The 18,532-nt window shown below is 37.5% G+C and overlaps 1 protein-coding gene across 1 annotated transcript; it reads right to left on the bottom strand.

Moving 5' to 3' along the window:
• Positions 1-1,347: 1,347 nt before the first annotated feature.
• On the bottom strand, positions 1,348-14,749 carry LOC128652379 (uncharacterized). The gene is made up of 3 exons (XM_053705317.1): positions 12,195-14,749; positions 10,339-11,795; positions 1,348-1,601 (listed from the first exon to the last, which is right to left on the bottom strand). Exons 1-3 carry the CDS (start codon positions 14,747-14,749, stop codon positions 1,348-1,350), a joined length of 4,266 nt encoding a protein of 1,421 aa, XP_053561292.1.
• Positions 14,750-18,532: the final 3,783 nt, after the last annotated feature.

The raw sequence follows: 18,532 nt of genomic DNA, 5'->3' as shown, positions 1-18,532 counted from the left end.
GGCCAAATAAACTTAAAGGGACATATAACCCAAAACATTTCTTTCATAATTCAGATAGAGAATAAAATTTTAAATAACTTTCTAATTTACTTCTATTATCTAATTTGTTTCATTCTCTCTTTATCTATTGTTGAACGAGCAGCAATGCACTACTGGTTTCTAACTGAACGAACGGGTGAGCCAATGACAATCAGTATATGTATGCAGCCACCAATCAGCAGTGAGAAGCTAGGTTCTTTGCTGCTCCTGAGTTTTTCAGCAAAGGATAACAAGAGAAGAAAGCAAATTAAATAATAGAAGTACATTGGAAAGTTTTTTAAAAATGTATTATCTATCTGAATCATGAAAGAAAAATTTTGGGTTTCATTTCCCTTGCTTATATACATATATACTTATGTGTATATTTAAACATATAAACACATAACTATAGCTATATCTATATATCTATATCATATACATATATATTTAAATTTGCTGCCCATTGCTGCGCGACTTACCACCTTCGCTGCGCTACGTTATCATGCCGTGTCTCATGCATGAGAACGAGGCTCCCATTGGAGCCTATGAAAGCATGCTCTCGTTAGTACAAAGCTTCCCTGCAATGTGAATGCAAGCTCACATTCGTATTGCACCTAGCTGGTATTACAAGTTAAGTGCAATACAAATGTGACCTTACATGTGTGCGCTTTGGTATTACTGAGTGGAGCGCAAATATATTGCTCGAGTAATTGATATTTTCTGCTCCACTCATAATCTGGCCCTCTATCGTGTCACAAGAGAGCAGGTTTAAAAAATGGTGTAATCTGTTACATGAACAACAAGCAGTAATGAATAACAGGATGTGTTAGATCTGTACTTGGTTTAGGGGTATATTTATCAAAGGTCTGGCGGACCTGATCCGACAGTGCAGATCAGGTCCGCCAGACCTCGCTGAATTCAGAGAGCAATACGCTCTCCATATTCAGCTTTGCACCAGCAGCTTTTGTGAGCTGCTGGTGCAACGCCGCCCCCTGCAGATTTGCGGCCAATCAGCCGCCAGCAGGGAGGTCTCAATCAACTTGATCATACTCGATCGGGTTGAATTGCAGAAATGTCTGTTCCGCCTGCTCAGAGCAGGCGGACAGGTTATGGAGCAGCGGTCTTTAGACCGCTGCTTCATAACTGCTGTTTCTGGCGAGCCTGCAGGCTCGCCAGAAACACGGGCCCTCAAGCTCCATCCGGAGCTTGATAAATGGGCCCCAAAGTGTCAACTCAATACCTATGTAACACTATGCTAATTGTTTGTAATTGCACATAGAGCCTTCCATGACTGCTATGAGGGGGCTTCTCGTAACCATGGTGACCAGATCACAAACGCCGGAACATGTGTTGACGGGTAAGTTGTGACATCACAGACTTCTGGAATACTGCAGACAGCAACATGGAAGTGAGTACACTGACTTGGGGTATAATGTAAGTAGAAGTTGTTTTGCACATGTTCGGGGGGTAACCAAGAAACATCACTTGCACTAAATCATTGCAATAGTTAAGACCCAGTGAGTGATCTGTTCGTTCTGGACACTTGAATGCAACTTCTTGGTTTGCACCCTGGGCATTAAGAACTAGAAGGCAGTAACAAGAGTGCTTTACCACATTCGATACATACATACATATAATTCATCAGTAATTTTCTGCCCAGTGAAAAAAGGTTTTTTTTTTAAATGAACCTAGGATTTTAGCTGCTGCATTAATGGCAGATGGTGGGTGCCATTAAAATTGTTCAATACAAGCACCCATGTACTCAATGTGAGTACCCTTTGACATCTCAACATGTGTGCTTTGGTGAAGGAGGCTTATTGCAACTTAATATAGCAAAATACATTGCTGTTGTAATGACTATTCCATATTGAATCACTCAGTATTATGGTGTGGTTGATGCACTTATTATATCCTGACACTATAGGCACAGGAGTGTGGGGTTCTACTGGAGAGGAGTGCTTAGGTGATTGATATAATTAAAGCTGCTAAAAACAGAATTTATGCTTACCTGATAAATTACTTTCTCCAACGGTGTGTCCGGTCCACGGCGTCATCCTTACTTGTGGGATATTCTCTTCCCCAACAGGAAATGGCAAAGAGTCCCAGTAAAGCTGGTCACATGATCCCTCCTAGGCTCCGCCCAACCCAGTCATTCGACCGACAGACAGGAGGAAATATATATAGGAGAAACCATATGATACCGTGGTGACTGTAGTTAGAGAAAATAATTCATCAGACCTGATTAAAAAACCAGGGCGGGCCGTGGACCGGACACACCGTTGGAGAAAGTAATTTATCAGGTAAGCATAAATTCTGTTTTCTCCAACATTGGTGTGTCCGGTCCACGGCGTCATCCTTACTTGTGGGAACCAATACCAAAGCTTTAGGACACGGATGAAGGGAGGGAGCAAATCAGGTCACCTAAACGGAAGGAACCACAGCTTGCAAAACCTTTCTCCCAAAAATAGCCTCCGAAGAAGCAAAAGTATCAAATTTGTAAAATTTGGCAAAAGTGTGCAGTGAAGACCAAGTCGCTGCCTTACATATCTGGTCAACAGAAGCCTCGTTCTTGAAGGCCCATGTGGAAGCCACAGCCCTAGTGGAGTGAGCTGTGATTCTTTCAGGAGGCTGCCGTCCGGCAGTCTCATAAGCCAATCGGATGATGCTTTTAAGCCAAAAGGAAAGAGAGGTAGAAGTTGCTTTTTGACCTCTCCTTTTACCAGAATAAACAACAAACAAGGAAGATGTTTGTCTGAAATCTTTAGTAGCCTCTAAATAGAACTTTAGAGCACGGACAACGTCCAAATTGTGTAACAAACGTTCCTTCTTTGAAACTGGATTCGGACACAAAGAAGGTACAACTATCTTCTGGTTAATATTTTTGTTAGAAACAACTTTAGGAAGAAAACCAGGCTTAGTACGCAAAACCACCTTATCTGCATGGAACACCAGATAAGGAGGAGAACACTGCAGAGCAGATAACTCTGAAACTCTTCTAGCAGAAGAAATTGCAACCAAAAACAAAACTTTCCAAGATAGTAACTTAATATCTATGGAATGTAAGGGTTCAAACGGAACCCCTTGAAGAACTGAAAGAACTAGATTTAGACTCCAGGGAGGAGTCAAAGGTCTGTAAACAGGCTTGATCCTAACCAGAGCCTGAACAAATGCTTGAACATCTGGCACAGCTGCCAGTCTTTTGTGTAGTAAGACAGATAAAGCAGAGATCTGTCCCTTTAGAGAACTTGCCGATAATCCTTTCTCCAAACCTTCTTGTAGAAAGGAGAGAATCTTAGGAATTTTTATCTTATTCCATGGGAATCCTTTGGATTCACACCAACAGATATATCTTTTCCATATTTTATGGTAAATCTTTCTAGTTACCGGTTTTCTGGCCTGAACCAGAGTATCTATCACAGAATCTGAAAACCCACGCTTTGATAGAATCAAGCGTTCAATCTCCAAGCCATCAGTTGGAGGAAGACCAGATTTGGATGTTCGAATGGACCTTGAACAAGAAGGTCCTGTCTCAAAGGTAGCTTCCATGGTGGAGCCGATGACATATTCACCAGGTCTGCATACCAAGTCCTGCGTGGCCATGCAGGAGCTATCAAGATCACCGAGGCCCTCTCCTGATTGATCCTGGCTACCAGCCTGGGAATGAGAGGAAACGGTGGGAATACATAAGCTAGGTTGAAAGTCCAAGGTGCTACTAGTGCATCTACTAGAGTCGCCTTGGGATCCCTGGATCTGGACCCGTAGCAAGGAACCTTGAAGTTCTGACGAGACGCCATCAGATCCATGTCTGGAATGCCCCATAATTGAGTTATTTGGGCAAAGATTTCCGGATGGAGTTCCCACTCCCCTGGATGAAATGTCTGACGACTCAGAAAATCCGCTTCCCAATTTTCCACTCCTGGGATGTGGATCGCAGACAAGTGGCAGGAGTGATCCTCCGCCCATTGAATTATTTTGGTCACTTCTTTCATCGCCAGGGAACTCTTTGTTCCCCCTTGATGATTGATATAAGCAACAGTCGTCATGTTGTCTGATTGGAACCTTATGAATTTGGCCTTTACTAGTTGAGGCCAAGCTCTGAGAGCATTGAATATCGCTCTCAGTTCCAGAATGTTTATCGGGAGAAGAGACTCTTCCCGAGACCATAGACCCTGAGCTTTCAGGGATTCCAAGACCGTACCCCAGCCCACTAGGCTGGCGTCGGTCGTGACAATGACCCACTCTGGCCTGCGGAAGCTCATTCCCTGGGACAGATGGTCCAGGGTCAGCCACCAACGGAGTGAATCTCTGGTCTTTTGATCTACTTGAATCATTGGAGACAAGTCTGTATAATCCCCATTCCACTGTTTGAGCATGCACAGTTGTAATGGTCTTAGATGAATTCGTGCAAAAGGAACTATGTCCATTGTTGCAACCATCAATCCTATTACTTCCATGCACTGCGCTATGGAAGGACGAGGAACAGAATGAAGCACTTGACAAGAGCTTAGAAGTTTTGATTTTCTGACCTCTGTCAGAAAAATCCTCATTTCTAAGGAATCTATTATTGTTCCCAAGAAGGGAACTCTTGTTGATGGGGACAGAGAACTCTTTTCTTTGTTCACCTTCCATCCGTGAGATGTGAGAAAGGCTAGAACGATGTCCGTATGAGCCTTTGCTTTTGACAGGGACGACGCTTGTATTAGAATGTCGTCCAAGTAAGGTACTACTGCAATGCCCCTTGGTCTTAGAACCGCTAGAAGGGACCCTAGCACCTTTGTGAAAATCCTTGGAGCAGTGGCTAATCCGAATGGAAGAGCCACAAACTGGTAATGTTTGTCCAGAAAAGCGAACCTTAGGAACTGATGATGTTCTTTGTGGATAGGAATATGTAGGTACGCATCCTTTAGATCCACGGTAGTCATAAATTGACTTTCCTGGATGGTGGGTAGAATCGTTCGAATAGTTTCCATTTTGAACGATGGTACCCTGAGAAATTTGTTTAGGATCTTCAAATCCAAAATTGGTCTGAACGTTCCCTCTTTTTTGGGAACTACGAACAGATTGGAATAAAATCCCATTCCTTGTTCCTTTATTGGAACTGGGTGTATCACTCCCATCTTTAACAGGTCTTCTACACAATGTAAGAATGCCTGTCTCTTTATTTGGTTTGAGGATAAGTGAGACTTGTGGAACCTTCCCCTTGGGGGTAGTTCCTTGAATTCCAGGAGATAACCTTGAGAAACTATTTCTAGCGCCCAAGGATCCTGAACATCTCTTGCCCAAGCCTGAGCAAAGAGAGAGAGTCTGCCCCCCACCAGATCCGGTCCCGGATCGGGGGCTACTCCTTCATGCTGTTTTGTTAGCAGTGGCAGGCTTCTTGGCCTGCTTACCCTTGTTCCAGCCTTGCATTGGTTTCCAGGCTGGTTTGGGTTGTGAGGCATTACCCTCTTGCTTAGAGGATGCAGAATTAGAGGCTGGTCCATTTCTGCGAAAAGGACGAAAATTAGGCTTATTTTTAGCCTTAAAAGACCTATCCTGTGGAAGAGCGTGGCCCTTTCCCCCAGTGATGTCTGAAATAATCTCTTTCAAATCAGGTCCAAATAAAGTTTTACCTTTGAAAGGAATTTTAAGCAATTTTGTCTTGGATGACACATCCGCTGACCAAGACTTTAGCCAAAGCGCTCTGCGCGCCACGATAGCAAACCCTGAATTTTTCGCCGCTAATTTTGCTAATTGCAAAGCGGCATCTAAAATAAAAGAGTTAGCCAATTTAAGTGCGTGAACTCTGTCCATAACCTCCTCATATGGAGTTTCTCTACTGAGCGACTTTTCTAGTTCCTCGAACCAGAACCACGCTGCCGTAGTGACAGGAACAATGCATGAAATTGGTTGTAGAAGGTAGCCTTGGTGTACAAAAATCTTTTTAAGCAAACCTTCCAATTTTTTATCCATAGGATCTTTGAAAGCACAACTATCTTCGATAGGAATAGTAGTGCGCTTGTTTAGAGTAGAAACTGCCCCCTCGACCTTGGGGACTGTCTGCCATAAGTCCTTTCTGGGGTCGACCATAGGAAATAATTTCTTAAATATAGGGGGAGGAACAAAAGGTATGCCGGGCTTTTCCCACTCTTTATTTACTATATCCGCTACCCGCTTGGGTATAGGAAAAGCGTTGGGGGGCACCGGAACCTCTAGGAACCTGTCCATCTTGCATAATTTCTCTGGAATGACCAAATTGTCACAATCATCCAGAGTAGATAACACCTCCTTAAGCAGTGCGCGGAGATGTTCTAATTTAAATTTAAATGTCACAACATCAGGTTCAGCTTGATGAGAAATTTTTCCTGAATCTGAAATTTCTCCCTCAGACAAAACCTCCCTCATGGCCCCTTCAGATTGGTGTGAGGGTATGACAGAACAATTATCATCAGCGTCCTCTTGCTCTTCAGTGTTTAAAACAGAGCAATCGCGCTTTCTCTGATAAGTAGGCATTTTGGATAAAAGATTTGCTATGGAGTTATCCATTACAGCCGTTAATTGTTGCATGGTAATAAGTATTGGCACACTAGATGTACTAGGGGCCTCCTGCATGGGCAAAACTGGTGTAGACTCAGTAGGAGATGATGTAGTATCATGTTTACTCCCCTCATTTGAGGAATCATCTTGGGCAATATCATTATCTGTGGCAGTACTGTCCTTACTTTGTTTGGACGCTATGGCACAATTATCACATAAATTTAAATGGGGAGACACATTGGCTTTCATACATATAGAACATAGCTTATCTGAAGGTACAGACATGTTAAACAGGCTTAAACTTGTCAACAAAGCACAAAAAACGTTTTAAAATAAAACCGTTACTGTCACTTTAAATTTCAAACAGAAAACACTTTATTACTGAATATGTGAAAAAGTATGAAGGAATTGTTCAAAAATTCTTAAAAGTATTGCACACCAAATTTCAGAGCTTTAACCCTTAAATTAACGGAACCGGAGCCGTTTTTCAATTTAACCCCTATACAGTCCCAGATATAGTCTTTGCTAAGACCCAACCAAGCCCTGAGGGGAATACGATACCAAATGACGCCTTCTAAAAGCTTTTTCAGAGATTCTTAGATCCTCACACATGCATCTGCATGCCCTGCTCTCAAAAAACCACTGCGCATTAATGGCGCGAAAATGAGGCTCAGTCTATGACTAGAAAGGCCCCCTGACTGAAAAAGGTGTCCAATACAGTGCCTGCCGTTTTATAAGCGTTCCCCAAGATTATAAATGCCAATTGTTAGCCTAAATCTGAATAATATGCACAAATAAAGCAATCGATTTAGCCCATAAAAATGTCTACCAGTTTTTTAGCCCATAATAAGCCCTTTATTCTGTTTGTTTGACTAAGAAAATGGCTTACCGGTCCGCATGAGGGGAAATGACAGCCTTCCAGCATTACACAGTCTTGTTAGAAATATGGCTAGTCATACCTTAAGCAGAAAAGTCTGCTAACTGTTTCCCCCAACTGAAGTTACTTCATCTCAACAGTCCTATGTGGAAACAGCAATCGATTTTAGTAACTGTCTGCTAAAATCATCTTCCTCTTACAAACAGAAATCTTCATCCTTTTCTGTTTCAGAGTAAATAGTACATACCAGCACTATTTTAAAATAACAAACACTTGATAGAAGAATAAAAAACTACATTTAAACACCAAAAAACTCTTAACCATCTCCGTGGAGATGTTGCCTGTGCAACGGCAAAGAGAATGACTGGGGTGGGCGGAGCCTAGGAGGGATCATGTGACCAGCTTTGCTGGGACTCTTTGCCATTTCCTGTTGGGGAAGAGAATATCCCACAAGTAAGAATGACGCCGTGGACCGGACACACCAATGTTGGAGAAATGAAACCTTGCTGGATCTGTAATTTTAGTGCAGCCTATAAAGAAAGGGTTCATACAATTGTAAGGATTCCACCCTTCTTCTAGATATTAAGGTCAGCAAATTGACACCATAAAACATTTTGTTGGCAAATAAACAAAACTCTGATTTCTACAAAGCAACCTATCTTGCCAGCTCAGGATAGATTATTTGGGTTACAACATTAGGCAGATATAAAAATGGCCACTGAGCTGCTAGCCTGTAGAAAAGTCTGGGATACTCTGTTTTATACTGCCTACAGTCCCCACCCACAATTAATAGTCTAAATTCTGGTTCAAATAATTTTATGCTATGGCTCAACTCTAAGTTATGCATTATCAGCTAGTATTTTAACATAAAATATTAATCTTCAAATATTTTAAAAATGGGTTCTCTATTTTATCCCAAATCAGGGTTTCCTTATAAGTTCATGACCTCATATTTATTTAGGGTAAGGTTTTGCAATCCCAGACCTTTTTTTTGCACCCTAACAGATTTTCAGGATTACCTTGGGTGAGAGCAGATTAATAACCATGGCTACTGATTTATTTACCTGAGCTCTACCTCAGAAATCCTGTAAATAGGGCCTGTTAGGGAGTCCTGAGGACTGGAAATAAAATAACCCTGAACTAGGGAAATATGCTGATCAAGAACATCTGCTTACACACCTACTGCAGAATTTCCAGTTGTCCCTATTTGAGAGGGCCAGTCCCTAATTCTGAGCTGTGTTTCCCTGAGACAGTCATATTTCCCTATTTGCAATTACCCTTAAAGGGACACTGAACCAAAAAAAATTATTCCGTGATTCAGATAGAGCATGCAATTTTAAGCAACTTTCTAATTTACTCCGTCTTATCATTTTTTCTTCGTTCTCTTGCTATCTTTTTTTTTTAAAAAGAAGGCATCTAAGCTTTTTGTTCAGTACTCTGGGCAGCACATTTTTTTATTAGTGGATGAATTTATCCACCAATCAGCAAGGACAACCCAGGTTGTTCACCAAAAATGGGCCGGCATCTGAACTTACATTCTTGCATTTTAAATAAAGATATCAAGAGAATGAAGAAAATTTGATAATAGGAGTAAATAAGAAATTTGCTTAAAATTTCATGCTCTATCTGAATCACGAAAGAAAATTTTTGGGTTCAATGTCCCTTTAACCATGCCCACAAACTGCCCAAACATGACCACTGACATGTTTTTCAAAAAAAAGTTTTGTTTTTTATATTTGTGAGGTGTGTCTCTGTCCACCAATCATAATAAACTGTGTTAAACTGAAAAATCAAACATTTGCATAGAGTGCTCTGTCATATGCATACAATAAATAATTTTTCTACCCTTTTTAATAAGGCACATTTCCTGAATTGATTGCAAAACATTATCGGATATTTCTCTAATATGCAGGGCTTTCTAATCCATATTAGAATCAGATATTTTACATATTTACTCCATAAAACCATATCCTCTGGACTACATATGAAAACAAATACCCTAGTAAAAATATCTGATGATATAGTTCACATTTTATTTTTAAATACATACTTATTTGTCAATAAATGTTAATTCTTTCTGGATAGATATGCAATACAGTGTGGTATGGAGCAGGCATGGTATGAGCAGGGATATGTTGGGTTAAAAAGAACCACAATTTAAAAAAAAAAAAAAAAATCTGGTCACCCACCTGACAAGGAGATGCGTCATAATAAAATGCATATAAGCTCAACTTCCTCATTAATTGCCTGTTATATGTGTGTGTTTTTGTCTCTCTCTCTCTCTCTCTCTCTCTCTCTGTATATATATATATATATATATATATATATATATACTGTATGTGTGTGTGTGTATCTGGCTTTTAAAATACCTTTGCCATAACATTGCTATTCATGAATTTTACAGGTTTATTATTTGCACTAACTAATGGAAAATTCTATGGTTACAGTTACAGGTTACATGGATCAATAGAGGTTGTTCCCGGGTTTTACAGGAATTGTATAGAGTATATATTGTTGGTTTTTTGCCACCAATATGTTCATCTGAAGAAGATGTCATCTATAACTAAAATGCAACTTTAAATAAAAAAGCATATGTGTTTAAATTTGTGAGTGCCTCTTCCTTTGCTTGCAATGGAGAAACGAGAACTTTATATATATACTAGTGTTAAAGCCCGTGTACACGGGCCAAATATATATTTTTTTTTTTTATTCCAAAAAATAACATAAGATATAAATATTAAAGTAGACATAAAGTCATATTTTTATTTTTAGTAAATTAAATTAAAATAAAGTTTAATTTGTACATGAATAATATTGTTGCTCTAAATAATACAAAATTACTTCTAACTAATTAAAAATACACAACTTATTTATTTATTTAAAGTATATTTCTTTATAAACAATGTTTTTTGTATAAATTTTATCACTGTTTGGTAATATCTTTCCTTGCTTTGAACTTTGAAGTATCTTAATTTTGACATCAGATGATGTACGAACTCGAGACATTGCAACATAAAGTTGTCCATGACTGAATACTGGTTCTGGAAGAAATATTCCTACTTTGTCTAACGTTTGACCTTGTGATTTGTTGATGGTCATTGCAAATGCAAGTTTGATTGGAAACTGTCTCCTTCGTAAAATGAATGGTAGTTCAGTGTTGGCAGGGGCTAAATCTATTCTCGGAATAAACACTATTTGTTTTTTTGCTGTTCCTGTGAGTACTTCTGCAATTAATAGATTTGGCTTAAGATCTTTAACTATCAATCTTGTTCCATTGCACAGACCTTTTTTTGTGTTCAGATTTCTGAGCAACATAATAATACTTCCCAATTTTATTTTTAACTTATGAAGAGGCATTCCTGATGGAGCTAATTCGTTTAGAAACTCTATGGGATAGTTTTGTGCATCTTCATCTGTCTGATCATCAATTGAATCTGAACTCAGATATATTTTTTCCTCACCATCGAGTATATTTAATACATGCTCATTAATTTGATCAACATGACAATTTTTCGTACACAAAATGGCCTTTTTTGAAAAACTGTGAAGATCAGATGGAAGAATTTTTTTTCCAAAAATTTCAGATATGATACAATCATTGCATATTAATTTGGAAGGGATCTCAACTAAATCCTCAGGAAGGCCCTCTGAATTATTTAATGAACCCTGTCCTAATTTTAGTAGCCAATTGCTAAATTCTGGATCCACTGAACGCACATTATTCTTCAATTGTAAAATTTTAAATTTATCCCAGTGATCATAGAACTTTATAGTAGCTTCCACAATAGCAGTTCTATTGCAATGAGGAAGAACTGGGAGTGTTTGTCTGAAGTCTCCACCAAGGAGTATAACTTTTCCACCAAATGGCTTATTGTTCTGCATAATTTCCTGAAGAAGGTTATTGACACATTTTAGAGCTATACCGGGTGTCATTGAGGCCTCATCCCAAATAAGCAATTTAGCATTACGTATGAACTCTGCATCTTTTGAAGTCATTCTCATATTTGATGTTGATGTTTCCAGTAATGGAATTGGAAGCTTAAACTGTGAATGGTAAGTTCTGCCACCATCAAGTAGATTAGCTGCTATTCCTGTAGAGGCAACAGGAAGAACTCCATCTCTGCGTCCACGTAAAGTACTCAATAATGTTTTATATAAATAAGTCTTGCCACTTCCACCAGGTCCATCAATAAAAAAACATCTGTGTGGTAAATTTTCATTATCAATTGCAGACATTACATTGTCAAATGCAGCTTTTTGCTCGATGTTTAATGCTTCTTGAAGTTGTGCTCCAACTTGTGCTTCCAAGTGTGTAACATAGTTGAATTGCATTTCTGGAATGAAGTTTGATGGATTGGGTAGTCCAAAATCTTCACAACGTTTACTATGCAATATGAGAACATTTTGAATATCTGTTAATGCCAAATTTTTGCAAATTTTGCAATCATCAATGTGGTCTTCATGACGTGAATAATCTTCATAAAGATCATGTTTGTATTTTTCAAAGAGTTGTGGGACATTAGGTGGGACAACAAATATACACAAATAAGCAAACAGTTCCCTCATTTGTTTAGGCATTTGTTGAGATGCTGATTCGTTAAGTGTAAGATCCCATGTAGCGTCATCATCTAAAAGTGAAAGCTTTTGGGCAGCTTCTTTGAATGTGTGACAAACTTGTCCATTAACAGTTCGTAAGTCCTTAAAGGATATTGCTCCTTTTAAGTGCAAGAGCAATAACCTCAAACAAAATCTCTCCAAATCTGATGAAATATTTACATTATACAATCTGCCAATTGTTGTATCTGCTCCTCTTTGTCTTGGATTCCACTTACGGTTTTTTACATCAAATACAAAATGTTGAGGAATGTCAGAGTAAAAAAGTTCACGTGCCGCATTATTATCCACATTCAACTTAAAGTATGCTGTCAAAGTGGTATCCCTGTCTTGTGCCTTTTCTGCAGCTAATTGTATGTTTTCATTATGGAAATATACATCTTGTTCGCCTGGAAGATGAACTTGAAGTCTTATTATTGTATGTGTTTGATGGTGCATCAAAAAACCATACAACCTCCAAACAGCTTCAGGAGCACTGACATATCTTGTGTCCAAAAAATTTTGAATTTCATCATGCTGTAGTGTATTTTGTTCGTTAATTGAAATATTTGCACAATCGTAACCTTTATATACATATTTGAAGAGATATTTAACACTTTTAACAGAAACACAACTCTCTACATTTATATGGCAGTTGTATTTCAAGCAGAAGTATGGGCTATATGGAACTACCCATGAGTTGTCAATTTTTTTCCCTTTGACAATTACAGTGGTGTCATTTTTTTGTCTACGATATCGCGGATATCCATCAACATTAATTAAAGTTTCTTTTTGAAAATTTTTTGGAAAATTCTTGCTGCAATTACCATCAACCATGCATGGAGAATTTAAATTATGTTCTCCACATGGACCATGTATCATATGCTTTATTACAATAGCATGTAGTCTTGGATAAATCTGTTCATCAGGAATTTCAGCTGATATAAAAGTGTCAATGGTTTCAGCATCATTTGGCTTGTCTTCGGCTTTCAATATTAAAAGGATATGAGCATGTAGTAATCCTCTTTTTTGAAACTCTATTACATGCACTTTTGCGCAAGGACTTCCAAGAACATGTTTGTTCAAGATATCATTCAAAAGAGAATTTAATTTGAGATTGAAAACTCTTGCTACCAAATCTGGTCTGAACTCCACTGCTTGACCTTCTAATAGGTTATCAAGTATCTCAGGCCATTTAGGGTTGCAGGTCATGGTGATGAAGTAATCCGGTTTTCCATATTTTCTAACAATGGCCATAGCATCATGGTAGTTTTGGGCCATATTTCGTGGACTTCCCTGAAAAGATGATGGCAAAATAACTGCTTTACCAGGCATCAGGCCCTGTGCAGCAGCCTCACTTTGAATGTAATCCATTAATCCTGTATATTTTTCAATGCGAAGATTAGATTGATTTTGACGGATATAGTTGAGTCTGTTGGCCTCAGTCTTGACATAAGCATCAACAAAGTACTGCTGCGTCAACTTGCCAGCACTAAGGAAAGGATTGAATTGATCCCTAATTGAAATTCTGTAAGAGTAGTATTTCATTTGGCTAACTCTTATCCTTGGATTGGTGGTTACTCTTCTTTGTACATCACTAATTGATGTTGGCCTGTAGTTAAGAGCAATATTGGAACCCCAACTTTGGTCCCCATATGGAAACAACAAAGGATACAGCAATGGTTCAAGATTAGGATCTAAAACACTTATTCTTTCAGTTTTTTTTGTTTGATCTGTAGATCGGCAATGAATAAGAAGGTCACGTTCAAGAGGAGGTTCACCATCAGAATTTTGGAAAATAACAGCAACCTGATTAACTCTTTGTACGTTATATCTTCGGTAATCTGATGTTCTGTCCTGCAGAATTACCATTGAAACTTTAGAATTTTGAACTCCATTTAAAGATGCTTCATGGATGCATTCTTGCTCTACCTCATAGAGCATTTTACATGCTTTTGCAAAAGGGTTATACTGACACATATATGAACTTAACTCCCTCAAAAGTTCAATGTGACATCCTGAATTTTCTTTTAGTGCTGCTCGTTGGTCCGCAGCTTCCTCAGGACTCAAAATGTAGAGTTGTGCAAATTTGCGTTGATCATCATTTTCTGGATGCAAAGCACCAGATCGGTGATAAATTTGGCCATTTATTCTAAAACAGTATGGGCCATATCCTGGAGGTGGTGCAATGTTTGCTCCCATTGATGCAAACGCCAATGCACTATTTATAGAACGGATATTTTGCATAAAATTATTTGAATGTGTGTGTTGTCCAGTCATTAGTTGTTGGATCAGTGGTGAAATTTGTATATGAGGTAATGTTATTTTTCCTTTATTGCAGCATTTATTAAAAAGCTTATCGCTTGGTTGTTCCTCTGGAAAATGCTTTGCCATGCAAAATGTGCAATAAACATTAAGTTGACCACATGTGTGCATCGGAACATTGTCTTCATTAAATAGTGAATGGTTATAACTTTTGTTATATTGATTAGTGATAGTGATGTTAGAACTTTTTTTTTTTTTTTTTCTACGTGCAGCAGAACGTGATCTTTGCATGTCCAGTTGGACACATTTTTCCTGAGCAGTCATATTGGCCCTACAAATGCGTTTTTTTGAAGAATCCTTTTTGCGTAGAATTACCCTTTGTTGTTCAGTCATATGTGTCCGTCGTATACGTTGAGTTTCTTTTCTTCTGCGTTTAACGTTTTCTGCATCTTTCTGTGTTAAAATTCTTTTAGGAGGCATTCTTCTATTTTTATGTTTATGCAGCAGTCTTTAGTTTGTTTTAAATATTTTTTTTTTTTTATGCACGTCTTTGTAGTTACTTTTTTTTATGCAGTATATATGTTTTTTAAGGTTTATTATTATTAGGCACTCTTTATTGCCTTTTTTATGCTGTATATATATGTTTTTTTAAATAGGTTTGTTATAATGCTGCTTATTTAGTATTAAGCACTCTTTATTGCCTTTTTTATGTTGTATATATATTTTTTTTTTAATAAATGTTTTATAATGCTGCTTATGTAGTATTAGGCACTCTTTATTTTCTTTTTTATGCAGTTTATGCAGTGTCTTTATTTGTTTTAGGCATTCTTTTAGGCACTCTCTTTGTTAGATCGGCTGTCTTTTTTTTGTATTAGGCAATGTTAGGACAATCTTTATTTTGTTTAACAAAGTCTTATGCACTCTTTACTTTGTTTTATACACTTTTTATTTTCTTTTTGGCAGTGTTTTTTTTTTTTTAATGCAGTCTTAGGCACTCTTTATTTTGTTCTAGACATTAGGCGTGTTTGTCACTCTTTACTTTGTTTTTATTATGCCCTTTTTTTATATTTTTTTTTTTTATGCAGTATATATGTTTTTTATGGTTTATTAGTATTAGGCACTCTTTGTGGGCTTTTTTATACAGTATATATATTTTCTCTTCAAAAACTTTGTTATAATGCTGCTTATGTAGTTTTAGGCACTCTTGATTGCCTTTTTATGCAGTATATATGTTTTTTACGGTTTCTTATTAACTTTGTTTTTTGCTGTCTTAATTTTGGTTCATGCAGTCTTAGGCACTCTTTATTTTCTTGTAGACATTAGGCGTGTTTGTCAGTCTTTACTTTGTTTTAAACACTCTTTTTTTTGTATTATGTCCTTTTTTTAAGACACTTTTTTTATACAGTATATATGTTTTTATATGTTTTGTTAAAAAGGTTGATTAAAATTCAGCTTATGTAGTATTAGGCACTCTTTATTTTCTTTTTTATGCAGTTTATGCAGTGTCTTTATTTGTTTTAGGCAGTCTTTTAGGCACTCTCTTTGTTAGATCGGCTGTCTTTTTTTTTGTATTAGGCAATGTTAGGACAATTTTTATTTTGTTTAACAAAGTCTTATGCACTCTTTACTTTGTTTTATACACTTTTTATTTTCTTTTTGGCAGTGTTTTTTTTTTTTTTAATGCAGTCTTAGGCACTCTTTATTTTGTTGTAGACATTAGGCGTGTTTGTCACTCTTTACTTTGTTTTTATTATGCACTTTTTTTATACACTTGTTTTTTATGCAGTATATATGTTTTTTACGGTTTATTAGTATTAGGCACTCTTTGTGGGCTTTTTTATACAGTATAATGCTGCTTATGTAGTATTAGGCACTCTTGATTGCCTTTTTATGCAGTATATATGTTTTAAACGGTTTCTTATTAACTTTTTTTTTTGCTGTCTTAATTTTGGTTCATGCAGTCTTAGGCACTCTTTATTTTCTTGTAGACATTAGGCGTGTTTGTCACTCTTTAATTTGTTTTAAACACTCTTTTTTTTGTATTATGTCCTTTTTTAAGACACTTTTTTTATACAGTATATATGTTTTTATATGTTTTCTTAAAAAGGTTGATTAAAATTCAGCTTATGTAGTATTAGGCACTCTTTATTGGCTTTTTTATGCAGTATATATGTTTTTTTTTACAAAGGGTTAATTATAATGCTGCTTATGTAGTATTAGGCACTCTTTATTGCCTTTTTTATGCAGTATATATGGTTTTTTTTCAAAGAGTTTATTATAATGCTGCTTATGTAGTATTAGGCTATTTTTTTGCCTTTTTTATTCTGTATATATGTTTTTTAAAAAATGTTTCTTATAATGCTGCTTATGTAGTATTAGGCACTCTTTATTGGCTTTTTTATGCAGTATATATGTTTCTTTGTTTTTCAAAGGGTTTATTATAATGCTGCTTATGTAGTATTAGGCGCTCTTTATTTCCTTTTTTTTTAATTTTTATAGAGACTTTTTATATGTGCAGTGCAGCACAGTGTTGAGCTCTTTTATGAGCTTATGACTAAAATATTTTTTTTCTATGTGCTGTTAGCACAGTGTTGTGCTCTTTTATGAGCCTATTAATCCTTTTTTATTTTTAAATGCTAAAATTTTGTTTTTTGATCCTATTAAGTTTTTTTTGAAACAACTATGTTGTGGTATGTAGCACATGCATAAGTCCTGAGCCTATTATTCCTTTTTTTGTATGTGCTGTTAGCACAGTGTTGGTGTCTTCTATGAGGCTAATATTTTTTTTTTTTGTATGTGCTGTTAGCACAGTGTTGTGCTCTTGTAAGAGGCTATTAAAGAGCAAATGTGAGGTTTTTTTTTTTAAACTAAAAAGCTTTTTTTTTTTTTTTTTTTTTTTTTTTTTTTTTTTTTTATGCAGAGCTTTCAAATAATGTCAGTGCCAGTGAGGTAATTTTTTTCCTGAGGGCATTAAATTTGAAGACCCAATTATTTTAAAGTAAAGTAAAGAGGTTCAATAGGCAATTCTTTTTTGTTGAGGTAATTTTTTTCCTGAGGGCATTAAATTTGAAGACCCAATTTTTTTAAAGTAAAGTAAAGAGGTTCAATAGGCAATTCTTTTATAGTAAAGATTTTTTTTTTTTTTTGTTGAGGTAATTTTTTTCCTGAGGGCATTAAATTTGAAGACCCAATTATTTTAAAGTAAAGTAAAGAGGTTCAATAGGCAATTCTTTGATAGTAATTTTTTTTTTGTTTTTTTGTTGAGGTAATTTTTTTTTCCTGAGGGCATTAAATTTGAATACCCAATTATTTACTAAAGTAAAGAGGTTCAATAGGCAATTCTTTTAAAGTAAAGAGGTTTTTTTTTTTGCGGAGCTTTGAAATGTAGACCTTTCTTATTGGCAGTGCAATAGAAATGCGCAATGTATTATGGCTCGCGACGCTTTTATTAAGGGTTGCGTGCGCGTGGGTTCGCGTGCGCGTGCGCATGCGCATGAAGTGTGTTGTTGGCTTGGCGTGCGCATGCGCGTTCGCTTTGCTATGGGGGGCATTGCTAAGGCTAACGTTGTTGGCTTAGCGTGCGCATGCGCTAGACGGCTAAGGTTGGCGTGCGCGTGCGGGGGGGCAAAGTAGGCTAATGGGGCTCAAAAGGTGCGCGTGCGCGTGCGCGTGCGGGGGGCTCAAATGGCTAATGGGGCTCAAAAGGTTCGCGTGCGTGCGCGGGGCTCAAATCAAAGTGAGGGGTAAGTGCTTCAGGGGCTCAAATCAATGTGTGAGGGGTAAGTGCTTCAGGGGCTCAATAGTGTGTGTGCGGTAATGGCTAATGGGGCTCAAAATGTGCGCGTGCGCGTGCGGGAGGCTCAAATGGCTAATGGGGCTCAAAAGGATCGCGTGCGCGGGGCTCAAATCAAAGTGAGGGGTAAGTGCTTCAGGGGCTGAAATCAATTTTTTGTTAATGTGTGAGGGGTAAGTGCTTCAGGGGCTCAATAGTAGGGGCTCAATAGTGTGTGTGCGGTAATGTTCGCGTGCGCGTGCGGGGGCTCAAAGGGTTGCGCGTGCGAACAGCTGGCCAAGGGTGCGCGTGCAGCGGCAAGAGTTTGTCTGAACTGCGCATGACGGCTTCAGACAAACTCTTGTCTTTTATAATATAGGATATATATATATATATATATATATATATATAGTAGTTCCAAAAGAAGGGCACTCACTGCTCTTTATAAAAAACTTAGCATTATATATATTTAAAATGTAGCATAACGTTTC

Source organism: Bombina bombina, chromosome 3 (assembly GCF_027579735.1).
Source record: "Bombina bombina isolate aBomBom1 chromosome 3, aBomBom1.pri, whole genome shotgun sequence".
Classification (NCBI taxonomy): Eukaryota; Metazoa; Chordata; class Amphibia; order Anura; family Bombinatoridae; genus Bombina; species Bombina bombina.
The sequence above is the reverse complement of the archived record's forward strand: the minus strand, read 5'-3'. Positions and strand labels throughout refer to the sequence as shown.

What these genes read in the sequence shown, in the direction of transcription:
- LOC128652379 (XM_053705317.1), bottom strand. Translation starts at nt 14,749, where the DNA reads ATGCCTCCTAAAAGAATTTTAACACAGAAAGATGCAGAAAACGTTAAA. An exon ending in GATACAACAATTGGCAGATT is followed by an intron (nt 11,796 to 12,194) that starts GTATAATGTAAA and finishes CATATTGCATAG; the next exon opens with TAAACGTTGTGAAGATTTTG. An exon ending in AGGAAAGATATTACCAAACA is followed by an intron (nt 1,602 to 10,338) that starts GTGATAAAATTT and finishes ACTGCCTTCTAG; the next exon opens with TTCTTAATGCCCAGGGTGCA.